At 47.6% G+C, this 26,127-nt stretch overlaps 1 protein-coding gene across 1 annotated transcript in view; it reads right to left on the bottom strand.

The window, feature by feature from the left end:
• The window catches only part of CACNA1A (calcium voltage-gated channel subunit alpha1 A), a 177,225-nt gene that overhangs the window by 89,436 nt on the left and 61,662 nt on the right, over positions 1 to 26,127 (bottom strand). Inside the window, exons 6-8 of the mRNA XM_081091349.1 lie at positions 25,232 to 25,459; positions 14,015 to 14,118; positions 12,545 to 12,660 (exon numbers count right to left, since the gene is read on the bottom strand). Coding sequence (XP_080947475.1) covers positions 12,545 to 12,660; positions 14,015 to 14,118; positions 25,232 to 25,459 — 448 coding nt within the window. The remainder of the gene's footprint in view (positions 1 to 12,544; positions 12,661 to 14,014; positions 14,119 to 25,231; positions 25,460 to 26,127) is intronic.

Below are 26,127 nucleotides of genomic sequence, written 5' to 3' on the forward strand. Positions count from 1 at the left end.
GGCAGAACCTGCTCTTCCTGAACCAGGACAGGCAGAGCAGGGTGATTAGTGGGGAGAATTTGGGAGATTAAAAATAGACTATCAGAGGAGGTTAAGACTAGAAGTAGAGAGTCCTCATTTGTAAGCGACTCCAGGGGGACCAAATGCAATTACTAAGGTTGGAACTAGGTCAGGGCTCTTGGAAGGAGACCTGGCCCCTGGGGGGGTGTCCTGGGGGGGTCAGCCAATGTGACTGGAAACAATGAGGGTTACAAGGAGACAGTGACCTGGACCAGGTTCCCAGGCCTCTTTAGGCTGAAGATCCAACTGTCTCCAGTGGCTGTCTGGGTCAATTCTGAACAAAGTCAGAAGGGCAGAGAATCCACAGACCTAAGTCAGACAAGCCAGTAAATGCAGGAGGAAGACAGTCAGAAGGCAACATGATTTTGGTTAAGTCCTCACTCAGGGGCCACAGCCAGATCCAGGGCATCCACTTGCCTTCCTCACTGCCCAGCCACTGCTCTTGTTGATTCCTCAAAGCTCTTTATTTTATTTATTTTAATTGATTTCAGAGACAAAGGGAGAGGGAGAGATAGAAACATCAATGATGGGAGAGAATCATTGATCAGCTGCCTCCTGCACATCCCCTACATGGGATTGAGCACAACCTGGGCATGTGCCCTGACCGGGAATCAAACCATAACCTCTTGCTTCATAGGTCGATGCTCAACCACTGAGCCACACTGGCTGGGCTCTTTACTTTTTAAATCTTGGTCAGAGGTCTACCTTTCACTGCTTCTCCTCAACTCTACCTGGCCATCAACTTTGTTATTATTTCTGCTAATTCCTAGAATATGGGAATAAGCCCAGAAGGGCAAAGCCTTGGGGGTCCTGGTACCCACTGAGGGAGCAAGATGCTCTTACGTTTGCTGGAGGGGATCTTCTAGGGATGAATCCCAAATACAAGGAAGTCAAACAGAGCAGGAGAGGAAAGGGGGAAGAAGCAGAAGGTGTGATAGAAGAGGGGGGAAGCAGAAGTCAGATATAAGCAGATAAAACCGGACCACTTTTTGGCCCTAAGGCACCCCCATCTCTCAACCACAAATTATTTATTTTAACATTCCCAGAGATGCATGTGTGTTTCTATCTCTATCTGCCTTTCTTGCAGTCTCTGCCTCTCTGTCTCCCTTCCAATACCTTCTGCACTAGCACTCCCATGTCTCTCTCTTAGAAAGGGGTGGTGGCCTGAATTCGAGCTTCCAGCTCTCAGGCCCAAAGAAGTTGGGGCCCGTCACTGTGGCAGCAGCAACATCGGCGTCAATCCCAGTTGCAGACGTGGCAGGTTCGCCAAGGACCAAAGAGGGAACACATAGTGCTAGAGAAAGAGAGCTGGGAAGAAAAGGCGTGAGGCAGGGGTCAGGGCGCGGGCAGGGGCGGGGCCAGGCGGTACTCACAGAGGAAGTCGGAGAGCCACTCGGGCTGGTTGTAGTGAACGATAGCAACACACAGCGTGTTGAGGGCTACCAGACTGAGCACAGTCCAGTAGAAGGCCTGAGTTTTGACCATGCGGCGGATGTAGAAACGCACCCTCCTCTCCTTTTTGTGAAAAAAAGTCGAGTTCTCCAGCTTGGCACTTTTAATGCTGGCTCGGGCAAAGGGAGACCCTGCCAGGGAAAGGATGGAGAATGTCAGGGCGTTCCTGTGGAGGAAAGCAACTGTGTGACTCAGGCACCGATTGTGGCCAGGGGATCCATTAGCCTCCCCAGCAAGCACTCTGGCCTTGGACGTCGTGACCCAAGGGCCGAGCTTTCCAGAGATGGAGCTGACGAGGAGCTGTCCCTGAAAGTCATGGTACTGGAAATGACCAATGAGGACTCAGGGTATCAATGAGGAGGCTGACGGCTCTTGCTGCCAGAGTTAACCCTCGGTGTCTCTCCATCTTGGTGAGGACTGATGACTCTGGGTGCCGTGCCCTGAGGCAGGATGAGGCAGGAGCCACGGCTCAGGATCCGCCAGTGCAGGGGTAGAAAGTGGAGCCGCAGGGAGCATGCTTGGAAAGCCTCCAGGAGGAGGCGTGAATAGGACCCTGGTTTTCCATGGACATTTCATTTTAGAAATGATCACTGAATAATGAACCAGCTGTGCCTCTGCCTGCACATGGTTTTGCTCTTAAGCATTTATGAAGTGCCTACTGTGTGCCAGGCTCTGTTCCAGGCGCTCTGAATACTCTAGTCAACAGACAGAGTCTTACCTTCCTGGGACTGACGCTCCAGTGGGGAGATATACAGCGAAGATAACATAATAAAATAGTTAATAGTGTAATGGAAGGTGAAAAGTCTTTTTGGAAAAGTAAATAGTAGAGTAGAATAAGGGGATTGGGAGCCCCAGGAGGGCCCACAGGGCAGGTTGCAGTATTAAATCAAGTGGTCAAGGTGAAAGTATTGACCTATAGCATTTTAGTATTTTAGGCTGAGTTAACAGCATGTGCAAAGGTCCTGAGGCAGGAATGTACATGCCTGTCATGTTTAGGAAACAGCATAAGGAGGCCAGAATGGCTGGAGTGGAGGAAAGAAGGAGGCGAGGGCAGGTAGATGACAAGGCAGGGCCATGGGAGGGCCTTGGGTGCTGTGGGAGGACTTTGGCTTTTGCTCTGAGGTGAGAGCCATAGCCATGGAGGGTTCTGAGCAGAGGAGGGACGTGCCCTGACACAGGTGCTCACGGGCGCCCTCTGGCGGCTGTGGGAGGAACAGACTGTGGAGAGCATGGGTAGGACCAGGGAGGAGGCTACTGCACTAGTCCAAGCAAATGATGATGGGGGTTGGACTCTGTCATGACTGAGAAGAATGAAGAGCAGGTAGATTTGTGGTATATTATTTAAGGTAGATCTCAACGGATTGTGGATCGGTGTGGGTGTGAGAGAGAGGGAGGAGCCAGGTTTTTGGCTTGAGCACCTAGAGGAAGAACTACCATCCACTGCGAGAGGCAGGTTTGCCAGGGGGTGGGGGGGAGCTCAGTTTTGGATGCTGGTTTTCTCTTCTAAAATGCCTCTTCTTGAAAACCTTCAATTTGCATTCACTTGTTTATTTGTGCTTCATTGGTTTATTCATTCTTTCATTTATTCATTTTACTCATTCATTAGTGCACTTATTTGTTCATTTATTCATTCCTTAGTTCATTTATCAGTGCATTTACTTATTCATTCATTAGTGGGCACCTCTGCTCATTCATTCACCCATCTGTTCGTTTGTGCATTCATTCATTCCCTCATCTAGCCACCCATTATTATTTGTTCACCCATGCATTCCTTCACTTGTCCATTCACCTGTCCATCCACCCAGCGTGTTCATCAACCCCATCCCACCAACCAGGCATCTTGTGGGGTGCCGCCTCCTATTAGCAAAATTCTAAACAGAGGTTGCTAGTTGGCACCCCCGGGGGCCATACTGGTTTATCCTGAGTTTGTGAAAGGTGAAATTATTGGTCCACATTTAGAAAATCAGCTTCTCATGAAAGGAGATGAGAGCTGACCTTTACTGTACATTCAGTAGGCACCAGGCAGGCGGGACCCATTTTACATGAGCCTGCTCGCTCCTCAGTGCAACCACAGGAAGTAGGGACTATCATTAACCCACTTCACAGCCAAGGAAACGGCGGCCGAGAGGGGTCTGCCGACTGTTAAGAAGTATTGGGTTGGCTCAGAGCCCGTGTTCTCGGCGACGGCGCTGCACTCGCTCCTAGGACATATGACCACAGGGTGGGGCCGCCTTCCCACCTGGCAGCCACTGGCCAGACCCGGGGCTGCTCTCCCCTCCGGCCCCTCACCTGCCTCACTCCACAGGACTTGAGAGCCCAGGGAAGCTCCATATGGCCCTGCCCAGTTGGGGTATTTCTGGTCCCTGCTGCTCCCAAAGATGGGCTCAGACTCACAGGCATCCACAGGCATGGCAAAGGGAAATGAGGTTCTTGAAAGTCTCAGGGGTCACGGAGGGATATTCATGTGTGTGTGTGGGAGGAGTGGGGGAGAGAGAACGAGAGAGAGTGCTCTCTCAAAGCGGGCAGGAGCCTTCTGACTTCCATTCCTGTTGGAGCCACACTGAAAACCTGGCTCCATCACCAAGGTGAGTGACCTTGGGCAAGTCAAGTCACCCTACATCTTGGGACTCTAGTGCCTCCATCTGCACATTGGGCACAGCCACATTTCCCACCTCACAGGGCCACTGGTGTAATCAATGGGTTCATACACCTTAGTGTGATGCTGGCATACAATGATTACTAGGCCTAAAATCTCCTCTTGACCTGCAAGAGCTGAAACCAAGACAGCCCACATGCCAATTCATTGAGGAAGTCTTTCCTGATGCCCAGGCCTGCAGACATCTCCCACAACAGGCAGAACAGTCATCAGGAAGGGAGCGGGAAGTGAATATTAACTGAACACCTACTACGTGCCAGGCCCCAGACTAGCTGTGTTCTGTCACCTGTATTTATTCCATTTCATACTCACTTTGACCCACGCTCTGTTTTTCTATACATACTTGTCTCTACTTTTTCTCTGTGGTCTGGAATTATAATTGTAGGCAAGCCTTAGGTTTAAAAAATAATTTTAACAAGTTATTTTATGAAACCAAATTATTTCCAAAATATCATTTCTATATGGAATCAATATAGAAATGTATTCAAGAGAGACTTTACACTCTTTCTTTTGGGTGTTAAGTTTTCCAACATCTGGTATGTTATTATGAAACACATCTCAATTCAGACAAGTCAAGAGCCAGGGAGGCCAGTACCGGCCTGGAAAGTTCCGTGGCGAGGACAGCAGCATGTCACCATCAAGGCTTGATCTGGGGATTTTGGGCCATTTCGATGCCCTGAAAGTTCTGTCAGCTGAAACAGTGCTGCCCAAGTCATGGGTTGAACTGTCCCTCAACGAGAGGTGCTGAATCCCTCACCCCTGGCACCTGTGAAGGTGACCTTATCCGGTTGGAAGTAGGGTTTTGCAGATGCCATCATGTTAAGGTGAGGTCAGACTTGATTAGCGTGGGCCCTAAAGCCAAGGACCAGTGTCCTCATAAGAGGAGAAGAGACACAGGGACTCACAGGAGGAGACCACGTGGCAAGAGAGGCCGAGACTGGAGTGCTGCACGGACAAACCAAAGGTTGCCAAGAAGTGCTGACAACCTGAGAAGCTAAGAGAAAAGCACGGGCCAGATTCCCCCCCGGGAGCCTTCAGAGCCAGCACAGCCCCAACAACACCTGGGTTTCAGTTTAAACTCCGGCCTCCAGAACCTGGGGGAATAAATTGCTTTGTTCTAAGCTGCCCGGTTTATGGTGCTTTGTGCTGGCAGCCCCAAGAAACGAACTCAGCCCACGTGGACCTTATATCATTGAAGTTGGCTTTTTCTAAAGAGATGGTGCTGTGATGGCAGCTTCCCTTCATGGCTCAACTTTTCCTACAGATGACTCAAGTTCTACAAGTTCATCAACTATAAATGAGGCCTGGGGGGGGGGGGCGGGGGAGAGAGAGAGAGAGAGAGAGAGAGAGAGAGAGAAAGACATCTACTGGCTGCCTCCTGCACATACCCTGACCAGGGCTGGGGGTCAAACCCACAACTGAGGTACGTGCCCTTGTCTGGGAATCGAACCTGAGACCCTTCCATCTGCAGGCCAACGCTCCAACCACTGAACCAAACCAGCCAGGGCATCGGACATTTCATTAGAACCGCTATTATTATTATCATTTTATTTTTTACAGAAATAAATAAAGGTGAAGAGATCTCCTTGTCAGAAGCCTGGAATTCGCGAGGTCTCTTTCCGGGTGGTGTAGGAGACCACTGGCTAGAATGGTGTGTGAGCTCCCAGGCAAAGAAACTGGATTTTGGTGGGTTTGCTGGTCGAAAGCTTGGTCCCAGGAGACCAAGTCACTGGCCTGCGTTGTGAATCTGTTCAGAAAGCTGAGCGTCCCCTGCTTTCTTAATAGGTGCCGCAGGACACCGTCAGGTCTCATTCAGTCTGACAGCTCCTACTTCGGTGTCTCGCCGTCCCTTTAGCGCATGTTAACCAAATGCCAGCCTGACTCTGGGTTCTCCAAGCAGCGAGTTTTCCTAATGTCAGCCACACATTCAAGAGCAGGGTCTCCCACAGACAAGCCCTCTGTGAGTATCTCCCATGGTTTCCTGCATCGCCCCCTTCTACGAGCTGAACTGTGTCCTCCCACCAAATCCCCACGTGGAAGTCCTAACCCCCAGGACCTCACCATGGGACTGTACTTGGAGACAAGGCCGGTAAAGAGGTAATTATATTAAAATGAAGTCATTAGGCTGGGCCCTAATCCAGTATGACTGGTGCTCTTATAAGCAGAGGAGATTAGGACACACACACAGAGGGAAGATGATGCAAAGACACAGGGAGAAAAGGACCGTCTTCAAGCCCAGGAGAGCGGCCTCAGAAGAAACCAATCCTGCTGATGCCTTCGTCTCAACCCTCCAGCCTCCAACACTGTGAGGCAGTAAGTACCTGCTGCTTAAACCGCCCGGCCCGTGCTAGTGTATGATGACGGCCCTAGAGAACCAATGAACTCTCCGGCTCCACATAAAGCCCAGTTTAGAAATGCCTCCTTCATGAAACTTTCTTTGCTTTTCCACCAAATTCCTCTCTGTCCTGTTTAGCCATGAGATCCCTTGTAAGTAGTCTTCATTGCTTTTACGTAACTTGAAGCTTACCTAATTACTCTTCTGATTTCAAAAGCAATGCATGTCACTAATTCGTACATTCCAGAAAAGCATCACATAAATGATGAAAATCCCGCCTAGTCCTCCAATTTTAACACCTTCCTCTTGTGGATGAGAAAGGGTGCTGGAATGATTCTAACCAAAGCCACCTCACAGGGTGGTCCGACCATAAACTCCTACCTGGAGAGATCATACCCCAGGCCTTTAGCTTTAGGTAAAGGTTTATGTGCCTTAAGCAAGCCCTGCCCCTTGTTCCTGTGCCTCTAGGTCAGTGGTTCTCAACCTTCCTAATGCCGCGACCCTTTAATACAGTTCCTCATGTTGTGGTGACCCCCAATTTCATTGTTACAAATTGAACATAATTAAAGCATAGTGATTAATCACAAAAACAATATGTAATTATATATGTGTTTTCCGATGGTCTTAGGTGACCCCTGTGAAAGGGTCGTTTGACTCCCAAAGAGGTCGCGACCCACAGGTTGAGAACCGCTGCTCTAGGTTAACAGATCTTTGAAATACATCTTTTTCAGACCCCTCAGAAGCACAACCACCTCTAAAGGACCACATGATCTTGTTAACTATCCTGTAATCCAAATGCCTGCCTTGATTTCTTTTCTTTTTTTTTTAATTTTTTTTTTTTAAGTTTTCTTAAAATTGATTTCAGAGAGAGGAAGGGAGAGGGAGAGAGAGGAAGGGAGAGGGAGAGAGAGAGAGAGAGAAACATTAATGATAAGAGAGAATCACTGATCAGCTGCCTCCTGCACACCTCACACTGGGGATCGAGCCCATGACTTGGGCAGGTGCCCTGACTGGGAATCGAACCGTGATCTCCTGGTTCATGGGCTGACACTCAAACACTGAGTGTCACTGGCTGGGCCCCGCCTTGCTTTCTCTCACCTTCATGTAATCTTCCCTACTTTCCCTCCTTAATCTCAAATATATAAAAGAAGCTGTAAGCTGGCATTCTTCAGAGCATTGGAGGGCTTGCTTCCTGGCAATGTCATCAATTTGTCTCAGCTAAACTCATAAAAATTCTCTACGACTTTGGGCGTTTCTTAGATGAATACACTCCTTACTATTGTCTTTAAAATGGGATCATACATTTTACATAATGTTGTGTAACCTGCTTTTTACACTGATAAATGTATTTCAAAATCTTTCCATGCCAGCAGCAACCGCATTCTTTTTCTTGGCTGTACTGTATTCCACTGCATGTAAACATTATATCATTAACTATCTTCCCATTTTTTGGGCTCATGTGCTGCTTCTGGTTTTTACTTTTTGAACACCAGAAACAATTTTGCTGAGAAGAAACTGTGCATAGATATTTTTTAAACATTTTTAAATTTTTAAACATATTTTTATTGATTTCAGAGAGGAAGGGAGAGGGAGTGAGAGATGGAAACATCAATGATGAGAGAGAATCATTGATCGGCTGCCTCCTGCATGCCTCCTACTGGGGATCGAGCCCACGACATGGGTATATGGCCTGACTGGGAATTGAACCGTGACCTCCTGGTTCATAGGTCGGTGCTCAACCACTGAGCCACACCAGCCAGGCCTGTCCACAGATCTTTTGCATACATGAAGATATGCTTTGAAGTGGAAATGCTAGGTCAAAGGACATAAACATCTAGGATTAAATAATTCCAAACCGTATACTGCAAATTATACTCCTGCCAATGGCGTAAGACAATGTCCACCTCCTCACATCCTTGCTGACATCAGCTAGTACCATTTTTCATCTTTTTTCAAATGACTGATGAAAAATAACATCTCCCTGTTACTTAAGCCCAGGTAGCTAATCTGGTTCATAGAGGAGATCCTGACTTGGAGACTCCATTTTTTTTTTCAGTGCTTGGCATTTAATAAATGTGGTATGAACAAAAAAGATTACCTATTTTTTTTAAAAAAAATCAGATTTAAAAAAATGGAGGCAACCTAATTGGGAAAACACAGAGGACCGACATAACCAATCAAATGCAATGAGCACCGACGGAGCTCTAGTCCTGGAACTCGCTGGAAGGAGAGACAGATGTATCCACGAGTGAAGAGAACTAGTTCACCATTAAGGGGAAGGGTGTTGTGGCGAGAGATTACAAATGCAGATGAAAACAAGCTTGAAGGTATCATTATAAACTGACTTCACCGGGGAAGGAAGTGAAATGGGGAATACGCAAGGGCTGGGGTGGGGAATCCGTGAAGGGGGTGCTCGGCAGGTTTATAAACGGGTTCAGTGTGTTTTTGAAACTCAGAAGCGCTCTGTGAATAATGAGTTGAAAGGCTGTTAATATCTTTGATCCTATAATTATCCCCAAGGAAACACGCCCAAAGGGTGGGGGGAGTAATTGTACATAAATGTTCACAGCAGTGCTCCTCGTAAGGGCAAACACTGGAAACAGCTCAAATACCATACAATAGAGCCATGGCTCAGCAACTCTGGTGCAACCACCCTCATGGAGCATGAGGCCGCCACGGAAATTCCGTCAAAACTCAACAGTACGGGGATAAACCAGGGCTGAGTGAAAAAAGCAGCGTATAAAATAGTCGGTGCCAGTGGATTAGAAACGTGTGTATAATAAATTCTCTCCTTTCCTTCTTCACTCCCTCCTTCTCCCATCCTTTCTTCCCCTCTGTTCCAGCCACAGTTCCCCCATCAGCCTCGATGCTTTCTTCCTTTTGCGTCTGGTGTTAGCTCCGCTGCCTCAGTGCTCTCCCCGCATCTTGTTCATCCTTGGAATTTTAAAAACCCATTTCAAACACTAACATATTCTCCTTGGCGAAGGTCAAAAGCAACAGAGTCTCGATCAAGAGGGGTAAGCAGGAAAAGGGTAGGTGTCCCCTCCCACTCCCAACTCTGCCCTTTGAGATGACCAAGGACAAGCACAGCCTTCTGCATGCTTCTCTCTGCTTTCGCTGCCATGGTGAAGCCCTATCCAGTCTTCAGTTCTCAATTCAATGTCACCTCCTCCAAGAAGGCTCCCCTGATCACACCTACTCTCCCACGGCAGGCCAAGCCCAGGGCATCTCTGCAGTGCTATGATCATGGCAGGCTTATTTGTATAATGATTGTTTAATATCTATTTCTTGCACTAAATGGCAAGCTCCACGTGGGAGGGGTGTGGTCTGTCTTGTTCACAACTGAGCACCTAATAAGAGCAGCCACTTAATGAGTAGTAACGAATAATATTATCATAATGAATAATGAATAAATAATAATATTATCATGAAAATGAATGAATAATGTCAGGCAACATTATTGGGAGCTTATTTTTTTGCCTGGTGCTGTTCTAAATGCTTACTGTGGATCATTTAGTCTAATCCTCCCAACAATATTAGAAGACAGGCACTGCTGTTACTCCCATCATCATATCTGCCCAGGACACACAGGTACGAAGGACCCAAACCCCGAGCAACCTGGTGCCCAAGCCTTCAGCTCCCACCTCCCACCTCCCGGGCAGTCAGCGATAAACAGGAGGGACTCACCCACAGAGGCGATGTCGGCGAGCTGATCCTCCGCCTCCTCGGGGTTGAGCAGGTCTGTCTTGCTCTTCTTTATGGTGGCTCTCCGCAGAGCTCCAACAATGGAAACATGGCAAGAGAAAAAGACGTGACCCTTTTTGCGACAGCAACGACATCCACCGAGTGTTTCCTCGTGGCCAGGCTCTCTGCCAGGGACATTCTAGGTGGCACTGGAGCTCACCCTCATGGCAATCCAGTTCGGTGGGAAGTAACAGGATGCCCATTTTACAGATGTGCAGACTGGGACTCAGGGAGGTCGCATGGGTGCTCAAGGGTATAGGTGAGAAATCAAGTCTTGTTCAGTCTAAGTCTGGGATCTCAGCCACGGGATCCCCTCTGGGGGCTCTGGGATATACAGGGACTCCTATGAGGACAGTCTACCCCTTGACTTTATAATACCTGGTAGGCAGGTTGGGACTGTGGACGCCCTGCCCTCCCTCAGTATTTAGTCTTCACTGCCCCAGAGCTCTCCAGGGGACAATGAGTTGAGGCATCAATTTCTAATAAAGTGACTTAGTCAACCCCATGGGTAATCGCTTCCCTTCCCCCCCCAAATAGTAAAATCCAGTTTGTAACTTATGGGATGGAATCCCAGCTCCTTTACTTCCTTCTTACTCCTGGTATTTCCAATAAAAACCTGTTCCATCTGCTGAACTAACGCAGGAGACAACCGTCCTTAACTTATAGTAAGCTGGATTCTTGGTGAAATTATTATTAAGTTTTTTTTAATTTAGCAAACACAAAGGGCGCTGGCCCTGAGCCGGGCACTGCTCCAGGTCTTCTAGTTGGAAGAATCGATGTGACCCTTATCAACCACCCAGTGCAGTAGGTGTTATTATGGTCATGCCCATTGTGTAGATGAGAAAAAAGGCGGCACAAAGCGGAAGAGGCTGGGCACATGGTTAAGGCAGAAAGGGGAGGCCAGAAGGTGCGGACTCTGCCGTGGTCCTGAAATCCCCAAGGAAGCAGATCTCTGCCATTCCCTGTATCTTCCTGACCCTGACCCTGACCCTGGCCCAATCTCATGTTCGTTCTTGGCATCACCTGGACCCTGAACATCCATCCCCTGGAGGCCCCTAGGACCACGTGGCCTGTTCCCCCATCTCCCCTGAGACCCACCCCGAGCCAGGTTCACAAGAGTTACCATCAAAGGGATGCCTCTGCTCCCCGTCAGTTTCATCCTCGGCGAGGATCACCTCTTCTGAGGAGGAAGAGCACACAGTTAAGCTCCAGTGTCCGGAGGACTCTTCGGGGATGGGGCCCCTCGGACAGAGAGGAGAAGGGTCTGCCCGACCACTTCCCCTGGCCGATGGCGACAGCGCCATCAGCCGGGAATGTGCTCTCAGTTATTGCTGACTCCCAGCCTCACTTCAGCGAAAGTAGCAATCGCCCAATTATCCCCACCTCCCTCCAGACAAAACCACAGCTCGTAAGGCTTTGCCTGATCCAGGCCGTAACCTCCCTGTCTTCCCCTCCTCCCACTCTCCCCTTCGCTTGGCTCCAGCCACACTGGCTTCCTTGCTCTGACTCCACTCTGCTCCTCACTCAGGGCCTTTGCACTTGCTGTTCCCTCTGCCTGGAACACCCTCTTTAGACGGCCACATGCTTCCTTCTTCATTCCCTTCAGGTCTCTGCTCCGATGTCACCTCCTCGGGGAGACCCTCTCTGATCACTTGCTTCCTCTGACCGTTTTCTGCCTCCTGCCCCGCTTTACTTTTCTTCCTAGCATTTGGCAGCAGCCAACATTACGTGTCTTGGTCTATTTTCTGTCTCTTTCCCTAGAACATAAGAGCCCTGGGGGCAGGATTGGGTCTGTGTTGTTCACTGCAGCATCTTTAGTGCCTAGAATAGCGCCTGGCACACAGTGGGTGCCGCTTAAGTGTTTTTTGAATGGATGAGCAAATAAACGTGCTCACTGTGTGCCAGGCGCTGCTCTTCCTAGGTGACTTGGCTTGGATTACCTCATTGAATCCCCCAACAGCCCGATGAGCTAGGTACCATCACCATCTTTGTTCAACAGCCAAGGAAACGGAGGTCTGGGGAAGCAGGGTGCGTTGCTAGGAGGTGGGAGAGCTGGGATGCAAACCAAAGTCTGGTTTGAGAGCTTGCTATCACACGCGAAGTCCTATCCTGGCTTTATCCCAGAAGTTTTACTATCTTATTCTGGATTGTTGTTGCTAAAAATTGGAACTACCAGTCCAGCCCTCTTCCTCCTCCCATCACGACCCTTCCCTCATCCATCTCCAAACTGCATGCACGGCAGAGTACCCCCTGGCCCGGGATGTCGGTGCCTGGGCCCCAAGATGAAAGGGCCTCACCTGCTTTCGAGATCCACTCCATGTACCCATTGAGCTCTCGTTCGATCTGTTGCTGCCGCCTCAGCTTCAGAAAAGCCCGCCGGTTTTCTACCCGCTCCCTTTCTTTGGCAAACTCCCTGTAGGAGCACAAAATGCGAGCACACACACACACACACACACACACACACACACAAAGCCAGAGTTGGCTGTTTCAGAAATTTTAGGGAGTGTAAGTTTCTGGAGGGCAGAGGATTTTAACAAGTGGAGTGGGGTCTTCCAGGAGAAAACTCGGAATATTCTAGGAATGGGTATCTGCCGGCTTCCCAGCAACTGCACTGAGCCGGAGGAAAAAGCAAACCATAAATCAGCTATGCCAATCACTGCTGGCTGCATACTGTACCCTCCTTCTCCATGCTCTTGGCTTCGGGGTATGCTCATGAGACAACGAGCTGATGATTTCACCAGCAGCCTCACTTCCCAGGTAAGGCCCCACCCCATTCTGTTTCCTCTTTCCTCTTCCTGTTTGGAAGTAGGATGACCATCTTGTGAATGAAACTGAAAGACTCCGGTAAGGATGTCAGAGTAGAAATCTAGAAGGAACTGAGGTCCCTGATGGCACCAAGGAGTCACCAAACCAGTCCCAGACTTCTTGTTGGTAAGAAAACTGAAACTCATTTATGATTAAACCAAAGAAATCAATCCTGGGGATATGGAACAATCCTATATAATAAAAGCCTAAGATGCTAAGTGTCCGATCGTTCGTTCGACTGTTCGACCAGTCGCTATGATGCACACTGACCACCAGGGGGATCCGGCTGATCGGGACTGGGTGAGATGGGCTGGACACGCTCTGGAGTCCTCCCACGGTCCCTCCTGTGGTCCCTCTCCGGCCCCGATCATGCACTGGTGGGGTCCCTCGGCCTGGCCTGCAGGGATTGGGCTGAAACCGGCTCTCCAACATCCCCCGAGGGGTCCCAGATTGTGAGATGGCACAGGCCAGGCCAGGCTGAATCCATACACTGGGCCTGGTGTCATAAAAATGCATACTATAGGCTACAATTTTATATTTGGAAAACAGAGAAAGGGGGAAACCCAACCTATTGTTTTTTTTTAAAAAATGTAAATTATAGAAAGTAAAATTCTATAGAATTTTCTGGTGTTGTAGGTCTGAAACATTTGGGTAAACCTTCTGAATGAGAGGTCTGCATTGGAAGAAGCTCCCCTTTCCCTGGAAGAGGTAGCTCAATGCCGGGGACAAATGTGGTGAGTCAAGTCTGGGCTGGATTTCAGCCCCCCACGAGTCCCTTCACGGGGTCCCCCCAGCTCTGCACAACCCACACACCTATGCATGGCTTGCGAATCACTGTCTGGCTAACCCAAAGCAAGGGAAGAGTGGTCCCTGCCTGGAAGGAATGAAAGCAAAGCTTTGATGGCCCCTCCCTGGGAAGAAGATGCCAAGGAGAGCAGGATGGGGGAGCAGCAAAGACTTACCCCGACAGCACACCCAGCACGAGGTTCAGCATAAAAAAGGAGCCAATGATGATGAGGGGGATGAAGTACAACCAGTTCCAAGTGTTCCCTGAGGCATCGTTGCTCTGTGGGAGGTGAGGAGGGAAGGCAGGTGAACACCGAGTTGGACTCAGGTCTGACTGGACCGGTTCGGGTAGGGGGACTCCTGGTTCTCCTGGGGCTGAATTTCCCAAATGTCTTTAACCCGTGGAGTTCTGGAGCTCTGGCAGCCCAGAGAGGTAAATGGAGCACAGGACGGACCATTCGGGGGAACCCAGAGGTACCACTGGAAGGACCAAGTCCCCTCCTAACCATGTAGAACTCATAGGACCTACAAACCAGCACGACACCCAGAAGACTCCAGGCGAAGGGAAAGACAAAGCCTGTCGAATGAACCCCTGGTTCCTTCCTTCTCCCCTGACACAGTCCCTCTCCCATTAGCGGAGGTGCGCGATGGCGGGGTCTGACGGCCAGTTTACATCACCAAGCCAGACGGCAGTGCTGTGAGCCTTTTCCTCGAGTGTTTCTCTCCTCTATTTTCTGCTTCCTCACTGTCAGCCACAAAAACATTCCTGGAAACACCCAGCTCAACTTTCAACGTGGGAGAAGTCCACAGATAGAACATTCTCCTCTGATATGGAGAAGAGAACACTGTGGCAAGAAGAAAGTGAGAGCGAGGGAGGAAAATCAAGGAGAGCGAGAGAGACCCAGCATTTACAGAGTCCTTGCTGGGTAGTAGGGAGTCTTCCAAGCACATTATTTACATTAGCTCATTTAATCATTTAATCTTCATGATACCTTTAATCTTATCATCATGCCCATTTTACAAGTGAGGAAACTGAAGCTGGAAAGACAAAACTGCCAGCCCAAGGTCACAGAGCTAGACAGTGGATGAGGGATTTGAACCAGGCGACCAGGCCCCAGAACCCGTGGGCTTAACCTCTGAGCTGAGGAAGCCTCAGCTGCAGCAGCCAGAGGAGGGGGAGCTGATGGGTAACCAGCTCTGGGGCATTTGCAGAATGTGGGGCTCCCACACGTGGCTTTAAAAGCTCATCTTTAAAAGCACATTCAGTGCTGCTGTTGCCCAGCAGAAAGGCTAACATGAGAAAGACTAAGCAGTTCACGTTCCTGGCTACAAATAATTACCACCTGGAGAACGTCCAAGTAATACAGATGGCCAGGTGCCTGCCCAGAGAATTTGATAACAGGTCTCTGGTAGATCCTGAATATCTATATTTCAAAAAAAATCAATTTTATTGAGGTATAATTTATATACAGTAAAAGGCACCCATTTTATTTATTTTTTAGACACTTTTAAGTTTTTTATTAAGTACTCATATTCCCATGGATTGCTGTTTTTTTAAAACACTTTTTAATTGATTTTTTTTAGAGAGAGAGGAAGGGAGGGGGACAGAGAGATAGAAACATCAAAGAAAGAGCAACATCATGAATTGGCTGCCTCCTCCACACCCCCTACAGAGGATTAAGCCTGCATCCTGGGCGTGTGCCCTGACTAGGAATTGAACAGCAGCCTCTTGGTTTCTGGGTCAATGCTCAACCATTGAGCTACACTAGCCAGGCAAAAGGCACCCATTTTAAGTGTACACTCCAGTGCATTATGACACGTTTACATGTAGCCACAAATCCACACCACAAAGCATCCCTCAGGCCCCTCTGCGATCAGTCTTCACCTCCACACCTAGACACCGAGTAACTCTGTATAGATTAGTTTTGCTCCCTCTAGAGCAGTGATGGCGAACCTATGACACGCGTGTCAGAGGTGACACGAGAACTCATTTTTTTGTTTGATTTTTCTTTGTTAAATGGCATTTAAATATATAAAATAAATATCAAAAATATAAGTCTTTGTTTTACTATGGTTGCAAATATAAAAAAATTTCTGTCTGTGACACAGCACCAGAGTTAAGATAGGGTTTTTCAAAATGCTGACACGCCAAGCTCAAAAAGGTTCGCCATCACTGCTCTAGAGTTTCATCTGAATGACATCATACTGTACATATCCCAGTGCTGGCTTCTTTCACTCAGCACAATGCCTTGAAGTGTGTAGCAGTAGCTTGTTACTTTGTCAATGCATGGATGTGCTGCAACCTGTGTATCCATTCCGCTCCTGGTGGACACTGGTCGTTTCTGTTTTGTGGCTACCATGCATCTCCCTCTCTCTCTAATCTCCTTAAGTATTCTGATGTGCTGCCAGGGCTGAGAGTGAGAACCACTGATACACCAGGGAAGAACTTTTCACGGGGAGAGAATGCCCGCTCCCTCTCTTTTGGAGTGACTGTCTTTCTGCAGAAGTGTCAACAGGCACTTTATATATGGAATCCTATTTTAAAGAGCTGCTGTGTAAAGGGAGCAAGCTTATAGAAGGGGCAACATTTCTATAGGGTCCCCCATCTGTCATGGGTTCAGTCTGGGGGATTGTTGATTGGGGAATTTGTGCTTATGCAGAGATGCACCTGAGCATAGTCACTCTGCCAGCCCAACAGCACATTCCCCTGTAACTAACTCGATGTATATTAAATTTACTCAAATTAAAAAAAAAAAATTGAAAGACTGACATTGCCATGTTGTTACCAAATCACTTCCCAAAATTCAGGTTCATGTGCCTGATGTGCTAGGAGGCCAAAACGTAAATACTGGTGCTTGGCAATAGAGAAAAGTTTATTCTATTTAGCCAAAGCGAGAGGACAGGAGAGCAAGATCTCTCAAATTCACCCCCCCCCCCCCCCCCCGCCGCCCAAAGCAAAAGTAGGCAGTGTTCATGCAGCTGGGGAGTAGGCGAGGGGGAGTTCCAGGGAGCTGAGAGAGAATCTGTTTCTCTAGTCATTGATAAGGCTTTTGTGTATCAGACTCCTAAGCGTCAGCAGCTGGTCGCAACTTTCTTAACTCCTTCTGCAAAACAAACTTATAAATTCTCCTGTGGCCCTGGAGTTATCTCCTGCTTGACAAAAATTAGTGCATCAGAAACACAAAATTATACTGTGAGAACAAGGGATGCTACATCGAAGAACTGAGGTTCTGCAAAATATCTCAGGATTGTGCGCCATGACGTTGTCTTTAAAGCAGAGACTAGACATGTGGCTATGGCCACTGCCCAGCGGTTCTCCACCTGAGGGTCGTGGCCCCTTTGGCGGTCAAACGACCCTTTCACAGGGGTCGCCTAAGACCATCCTGCATATCAGGTATTTACATTACGATTCATAACAGTAGCAACATTACAGTTACGAAGTAGCAACGAAAATAATTTTATGGTTGGGTCACAACATGAGGAACTGTATTTAAAGGGCCAGAAGGTTGAGAACCACTGGTTTAAGCTCTCATTGTTTTGTGCTTAACTAGTTATAGTTTCCTATTTTCTCAGGCAAAATGTACTTTTATGCATTTCTCCCGGAACCCTTGTTGCAGGCAGCTCTCAGAACATGACTAACATGCTTTCTTTCTTTTTTTTTTTTAATATATTTTATTGATTTTTTACAGAGAGAAAGGGAGAGAAATAGTTAGAAACATCGATGAGAGAGAAACATCGATCAGCTGCCTCCTGCACATCTCCCACAGGGGATATGCCCGCAACCCAGGTACATGCCCTTGACCGGAATCGAACCTGGGACCTTTCAGTCCGCAGGCCGACGCTCTATCCACTGAGCCAAACTGGTTTCGGCCATGCTTTCTTTTTTTTATTTTTAATCTTTTGTTAATCCTCACACAAGGATATTTTTCCATTGATTTTTGAAAGAATGGAAGAGAGAGGGGAAGACACAGAGAAATATCTATGTGAGAAAAACACATCGAATGGTTGCCTCCTGCACAAGGCCCTAGTACGCGCCCTTGACCAGAATGGACACTCTATCCACTGAGCCAAACCAGCTAGGGACTAACATGCGCTCTTAATCTTTGACTATAAGCTATGTGGCAACCGAAGCAACTGAAACATTTAGTTAAAGCCTGTACCTATGTTCTAACTAAGAATTTCATTACTGAATTCTAGCTGCCAAAAATATCAGGGACATTAAAATCACAAGGGGCTCAGCTACAAATGCCCCCTTTTCATTGTAAGTCCCTAAATCTTGAGGGATAGAAGTGTTCACGGGTTTGCCATGTAGTACAGTTACCACAGATTTCGGGGGATGAGAGATGATACTTTGTCTTATGTAGGAGAAGAGGTGCCATGAAGTTCCCTTGAAGACATCAGCCCAGTAGTCACAGTATCTGTGTTCTCGTCACCTTGGCAAACAGTTATTTGGGAAAACAAGGTTGCTTAGGCCCAGCCCAAAGTTCATTTTGCCTGGTTTTATTTTTTAAAAATTTTTTTAAGAAACTATATTTTATTGATTTTTTACAGAGAGGAAGGGAGAGGGATAGAGAATTAGAAACATCGATGAGAAAGAAACATCCATCAGCTGCCTCCTGCACACTCCCTACTAGGGATGTGCCTGCAACCAAGGTACATGCCCTTAACAGGAATCGAACCTGGGACCTTTTAGTCCGCAGGCTGACGCTCTATCCACTGAGCCAAACCGGTTAGGGCTTGCCTGGTTTTAACATTCCAAGATCTGAGGTATAAGACCGGCAAGGCAGTTCCCCTGGCATGGCAGCTCTGGTTCCACTTTCAAGTGGCTCCATTTACATGACTGTTTACAGTAATTAAGATCTTTGATTACGATTTTTTTCTTGAAAGCACTGCTGATCATTCATCAGAGAACAGCATGATCAGTAATGTAAAGCGTCATCGGTCTTTTACTGTCAGGTGAGTCTAGGGCAGACCTGGGACCCTCCTGTGCTGCCGATGGGAGGGTAAGACGGTGTAGGAGTGTCCTTCCCCCAGATTCCTGCCTGACGCCTCCCTCACTTCCTTCAGGTCTCTGCTTAAATGTCCCCTTCTCAGGAAGGCCTTCCCTGATGGCCCTTTATACTTGCACCCTTCATGTCTAATCCCATCGCCTGCTCTATCCCCCCTCTCCCTCCTCCCCCTCCTTTAGTGCATCTCCTTATTTATTTCTCCTGCATGCTTCCGTTTCCCCAGTGGGAACATCAGTTCACAAGGGCCAGGGACTTTTGTCCCTGCTGCATTCCCTAATGCCAGGCAGGCAGGCAGTGTTCAATAAATGCCTGATGAATAACCGAACGAGAGGTGAGTCGAAGCCCCCTACACAGCCCAAATCCTCAATCCCAAGACATGGTCCCTCCTCCTCCACCGTCTGCTTTTCTCTCCCGGAGGGCTGGGGTTCTGCTGCCTGATTTTAGAGACACTCGTTCTCTTCCAATTCCAGCTCTAATGATTCACGTCCATGCTCTGGGTGCAATCACTGAGGAAGAAGTTGGCAGGGTTTTTAACGTGGGAGGTGGGCTTTCCCTGGGTTTGCTCAGGAGCAAAGTGGGAAATACATTTCCCAAACGGCCGTTCTGTGACAGCCGAGAATGTGGGGGATACAGCTGCCCCTCCTGTGTCTCCTCTACTGGGGCAGCTCAGGGTGGGCTGTGCGTGAGCCTGGGTGCGGTGAGGAGGAAAAGGCTGGGAAACCTGCTCACTTGTCAAAACCATTCATAGTATCGAGAAGGACGTGCTCTCAAGACCGTCTTGTCTTTATTCCAAAAGCTTTAAAGAGGGCCACTGCTTGGAACGCCTTTTCCCATTAGTACCGTCACCACACCTTTCCGCGGATGTGGCTGGATGGTCCTTCCTGGTCTTCCTGTGGACAGCTGAGGGCCGCATGGTAAGTGGTGGCCAATGAGGAGTGAGTGGAAATACCTGTATCACTTCTGGACCAGAACACTGACCTGCCCGTGTGGGACCCTCTGGGACTCGCTTTGCTTTTAGGGCAGCAAGTGGAAATGTCCTATGTGGTGGCTGCTCCAATCATTAGGGAGGTCCCAAGTGGCCATGGTAAGCAAAGCCCCCTTCTCCTTCACTGGCAACTCTGGGGGATGTTTGTTTCTGCAGCATAACCTAGCTTCCCTGACTTATACACCCTGGCATCTCCTTAGTTTGCTTCAGGTATTTCTCCAATATCACTTTCTCACTGACCCTTATATGGATCTCAAATGGCTGGTGGGGAAAAAAAGATATCTCCTGTACATCTGATGGAGAAATTGGTACCCAAAAAGGTAAAGTTCAAGATTACAGTCTGGCCAGCATGGCTCAGTGGTTGAGCATTGACCTACGATTCAGGAGGTCACGGCTCGTTTCCCAGTCAGGGCATGTGCCCTGGTGGCTGGCTTGATCCCCAGTGTGGGAAGTGCAGGAGGCAGCCGATCAATGATTCTATCTCATCATTGATGTTTCTCTCTCTCTCTCCCCCCCTCCCTTCCTCTGTGAAATCAATTTAAAAATATATATATATATATACGGTTACAATGAGCTAGTTATTTCTGTTCACTGAGCCTCTGCCTGGAGCCCAATTTCCCCTATATCTTGGCTTGGTTGATTCCTCCTCATCACTCAACCTTAAACTCCAAGGAACCCCACTCAGAGAAACCTTCCCAGACCTCCCAGGCAAAAGGTTTTCCCCTCTATTCAGCATAACCAAACATCTCATTCTCTTCCCGGCATGTTTCCCACACTGAATCAGTCGTCGATTTATGCATTTACTTGTTTACAGATTCTTTGCTCCCTAAAACACCAGCTCCCCAGTGCCCAGACCAGGACGTGGCACACAGTAGTTGCTCACTGTTGGTTGCATGGGGAATGCATGTCAACCTTAGGTGCCTGAGGGTGGATTGTTTAAATAATACTAATGACTGGGAAATGTATTTATCTCTCCTTCCAACAATCAGGCTGTATTCCCGGGAATTGAGAGGCAGGTGGGACAGCCACGGTCGCTTTCATAGAACCCTTTGAGCTGACGAAACACCCCTTGATTCCTACGACTGCCACACTTAGTGGATGGGGAAACTGAGGATGAGAGAGGCAGTGTATTTGCCTGGTTCACAAGGAGTGTAGATGGCACGGCTGGGGCTAGACCTGTTATTCTGGCCTATAAATGACTTTTTTCCTATCTCACCCCTTGGCTGTGCTTACATAGTACTTTATGTTTATAACAATTGGCCCATGAGAGCCTTAAAGGAGAGGGGAGGTACTGATTCATTCCAGCACTGCCAGTGCCTAGCGTGGCGCCTGGTGCTTAGCAAGCGCTCGATAAATACTCGTCAAACAAATTAATGGCCGAGTCCCAGTAAAATCCTTAAGTGCCTTCTGTTTTATGGTTTATTTCCCTCTGATTTTTTTAAAGCATGGTTCATTCAGGAAAAATATAAAGGATGTAAAAAAAACCCACCAAAAACTCAGCTCAGGAGAACACCCAATACCACAGCACATGGAATAAAAATGGGGTGGATTTGATGGGGAAAGAGATAAAGGCCCACAGTGGCCACGAGGAAGGCTGCATGTCACGGTTTATACCCATTATAGGTCATGTAATGACTGTTAAATATATTTGAGTCCTCCTTTCCCCATTTATTTTCAAAACTGTCCCGGTTTGAACGATACATTATAGTGTCTCTGCCTGTGCGATACCTGTCACCATCTTTGGACTCACCAGCTCCCTTTTGCCCTCACTCACTCCCTTCCAGCCACATGGGCCATCTTGGGGCTCCTTACAAATGCCAAGCTCACTCCTGCCTCAGGACCTTTGCACTGGCGGTTCTGTTGGCCTCAGTCTCTCTACTCTTATGTACATGCATAGCTCCTCCTCATCTCCTTCAGGTCTTGTTAGAACTGCAACCTCGCACCTTGACGATCCACAACCCCTCTACTGTTTTATTTTTCTCCTGAACTTTAATCATTTTCTGACACAGGAGTTGGCAAACTACAGCCACCTGTTTTGTAAATTAAGGTTTTTGTTGTCACACACCCAAGCCCATTCATGATGTATTTTCTCTGTGGCTGATATTATGCTTAGACAGAAGGTTGAGTAGTTGCAACAGAGATTGCATGGCCCACGGAGCCTGAACTATTTAAGGTATTATCTGCCCTTTTTAAATAAAAACAAATATATAAAAATATGTATCTCTTGATTATCTTATTGACTGCCTGCTTCCCCCACTAAAATGTCAACTTCTCTCAAATAGGGATTCTGCCTCCTCTGTTCTCTGCATATACTGGGTGCCTGGAGGAGTGCCTGCACACAGGATGCACTCAACGAAGGCTTGTTGAATGAAAATGTCATCTACAGTCCCCCCAAATCTGATGCTTTGCTATTGGCCAAAATGAACATCTACAAATGAAAAAGGGCTTAGGGCAAGATCAGCTTCAACCATTAGCAATCATTTGTCAAGGGGCATCCTATATAGTAAAAGGCTAATATGCAAATTGACTGAACGGCACAATGACTGGTCGCTATGATGTGCACTGATCATCAGGGGGCAGACACTCAACGCAGGAGCTGCCCCCTGGAGGTCAGTGCGCTCCCACAGGGGGAACACCGCTCAGCCAGAAGCCTGGTTCACGCGGGGAGCGGGCCTAAGCTGTCAGTCAGACATCCCCTGAGGGCTCAAGGACTGTGAGAGGGTGCAGGCCAGGCTGAGGGACCACCCCCCAAGTGCATGAATTTCATGCACAGTACCTCTAGTGTGTTTATAATCACCAACTACAACACCGTTTTGCTGCCTTCTTAATTAACATTAATGGAGAAATAAACAGTGAGAGAAACATAGGAAATCACAGAGAGGTGAGAAAGAGGAGAAGGTGAAGGAGGAGGAGGAGGAGGAGGAGAGAGAGAGGGACAGCGAGATGGACACACACATTACGTTCTCGGTGTCTCTTCTATTTTTTTAAAAAAATATTTTTATTGACTTCAGAGAGGAAGGGAGATGGAGAAAGAGATAGAAACATCAATGATGAGAGAGCATCACTGATAGGCTGCTTCCTGCACGTCCCCAATTGAGGATTGAGCCCACAGCCTGGGCATGAGGCTTTGACCGGAATCAAAGCCAGGACCCTTCAGTCCGCAGGCCGATGCTCTATCCACTGAGCCAAACCGGCTAGGGCTTGGTGTCTCTTCTTATAAAGGCACTAATCCCACTGCGAGGACCCACCTATCACCTAAACTGTCACCTCCTCTGAGGGTTTCTAGGCCCAGGGACTGAAGAAGTCACCTGTGAGAGTCCCTTAGTCTCAACTGTTGTTGTTGGTGGGGGGGGGGGGGGAACCCTGGGGACTCCTGAGGATAGAATTCAAGGAGCCTGTGAATGTGAAGAGAACAAAGTTAATCCTTCACTTTCCAAATTTCCATAGGAGATGGGCATTTTCTTCCACTATGAAGGGAAGCAGCGTTCTGGACAGAACCACGACGCTTGTCACCACCAGAAATCGCATACAGTTTACAGATATTGCACAACTTCTTTTGAGCTTAATTCTCTCAAGAAACGATGGGATTTCTCTGAACCATCACCAGATCCACTGGCAATGGGTTATAAAGTCTAAAACTGCATCACAGATCTGTATTTATTTATTTATATTTTTATTGATTTCAGAGAGAAAGGGAGAGGAGGAGAGAGACAGAAACATCAGTGATGAGAGAGAATCACTGCTTGGCTGCCTCCTGCACGCCCCCTACTGGGGATCGATTTTGAAACCCGGGCATGTGCCCTTGACTGGAATCAAACCCGGGACCCTTCAGTCCCCAGGCCGACACTCTATCCACTGAGCCAAACTCACAGATCTGTTTTAAAAAATATTTTGGTAACAATTTCAATGCATTCGGCTTCCTTTGCCATCCCATCTCTTTTAATTTATGCCTTTAAAATCATCAGATGATGAAGTGGTCTGTGGCTCAACAAGGTAAGGCTCTCCGAGGCAGAACAATCGGGCACCACCCCGTGCCTTTCAGAATGACCATCGTCAAAAACACGAGACAAGTGATGGCGAGGATGTGGAGAAAAGGAACCCTCGTGCACTGTTGGTGGGGCTGGGCTGTAAGTTGATTCAGCAACTATGGAAAACAGTAGTTCCTCAAAAATTAAAAATAGAACTACCATATGATCCAGTAATTACAGTTCTGGATATTTATTCAAAGGAAATGAAAACACTACATTGAAGAGATATCTACACCCCCATGTTCATTGCAGCATTATTCAAAATAGTCAAGACATGGAGGCAACCTAAGTACCCACCAATGAATAGATGGGTAAAGAAAATGTCACACACACGCCGTGGAATACTATTCAGCCATAAGAAAAGGAAATCCTGCAAGTTGTAACAATGTGGATGAAGCTTGCGGGCATTACACTGAGTGAAATAAACCAGAGAAAGACTAATCCTGTATGATCTCACCTACACTGGAGTCAAAAGAAACCAAACTCTTAGAAAAAGAGATCAGATTTGTGGTTACCAAGAGGCAGGAGAGAGGGAGCTGGGTGAAGCTGGTCCAAGATACAAACCTCCAGACAAGATGTAATGTACAACTCTAGATGCGGTGACTCCAGTCATCACTCCTGTCTGGGACACCAGGAAGTTGCTAAGAGAGCGGATCCTAACAGTACTCATCGCAGGAAAAATAACCATTTTCTGGGTAACTATATGAGGTGATGGGTGTTAACCAAACTTACTGTGGTCATCAGTTTACAAAAGATGTAAGTCCAGTCATTATGCTGCACACCTCACACGCTAGTGTCAGATGTCAATGAGACCTCAGTAAAACTGAAAACAAAACCCAAAACCTGAGGTGGGCTCTTCTGCTCCCAATCTTCTCTCTTTTCTGTCCCAGACTTTAGTGAGAGTTTAAAGAAATGACTTATTTACAAGTTAAACCAACAGATTTGCTCAAAGCAAGTTGCCATAAACCTTCCAATAGTAAAAAATAAAAAAAAAAGAAAGCAAGAAAGAATAAAAAGAAAAGAAAGAAAAAGAAATATATCTGCGAAGCCCAATGGACAAAGTGCAATAAAGCAAGGTGAAGTGCCTGTATTAAAACATCTAAAATTATATTGAAACACCTGCACAGTGAAAAAGTATTCAACATCGGTGTGCCCTCTGGATTCCCATGTCCCGAGGGGCCTTCCCTACTTCAGAGCTCTGAGGATGACCAATCCCCACTCCCCGCCCCCGCCCATTCTCAAAGGCCTGCTCTTCTGCAAACATGTTGAGTTGTCCCTGGGCTGCCTCCCTGGCTCAGGGTCCCCCCCACTGCAGCCTCAGGAGTTGGCTGGTCCCGGGGGGGCCACCTCCCTCCAGCCCTCACCACTCACGTTGTAGAGGAGGTCAGTCCACCCTTCCATGGTGATGCACTGGAAAACAGTCAGCACTGCAAACAGGATGTTGTCGAACTGAGTGATCCCGTTGTTGGGCCCTTCCCAGTAGGGCTGGCATCTGGTCCCATTGGGGCAGGTGCGGGCGGGTTCCTCTGTCCCACATGGAGCTGGGGACTCACTCTGAATGTCGTCTGTGAAAGGGAAGGGAGAAGAGTCAGGAGAAGCCTGGGGAAAAGCTCCGAGAACAGGGGCCCAGGAAGATGCAATGCTGTTGGAAAAAAAAAGGGTTATTAGGATGAACTTATCAATTATGTTAAAAGCAAACCCAGCACTTGCCTTCGTTGATCTATTCATTGTTTTCTATTTCATGAATTTCTTCTCTAAGCTTTATTGCTTTCCCTACATTTTTTCAGATGAATTAACTTCCTTTAAAGCTATAAACTGCTCTGTAAGTGTGGCTTTAGCTGCACCTCGTAAATTCTGTCATGTGTCATCATTGTTCAGGTGAAATATTTGGCAGTTTCCACTATTATTTCTTCTTTGACCCAGGGATAACCAAGAAGTATTTCTCTTTAAAAAAAAAAAACCCAACTTGTCAGTGATAGGTAAAATAGAGTAGTATAACGAACTCCCATGTATCTTCCACCAATTTCAACATTTATCAACTCAGGGCCACTCTTGTTTCATCTATATCCCCTTCCCACACTTTGCCTTGCCACTAGAATATTTTTATAGAAAATCTCAGACATCCTGTTATTTCACCCACAAATAACCATGTCTCCTAATTTCCAGACACATTTAGAATGGTCTTTCTTGTTACCGATTTCCAGCTTAATTGCATTGTGGCTAGTGGCTATGCTCTGTATTATTCAGTCTTTTGAAATCTGTCAAGA

This window comes from Myotis nattereri, assembly GCF_964212035.1.
Source record: "Myotis nattereri genome assembly, chromosome: 5".
In the NCBI taxonomy this organism is placed as follows: domain Eukaryota; kingdom Metazoa; phylum Chordata; class Mammalia; order Chiroptera; family Vespertilionidae; genus Myotis; species Myotis nattereri.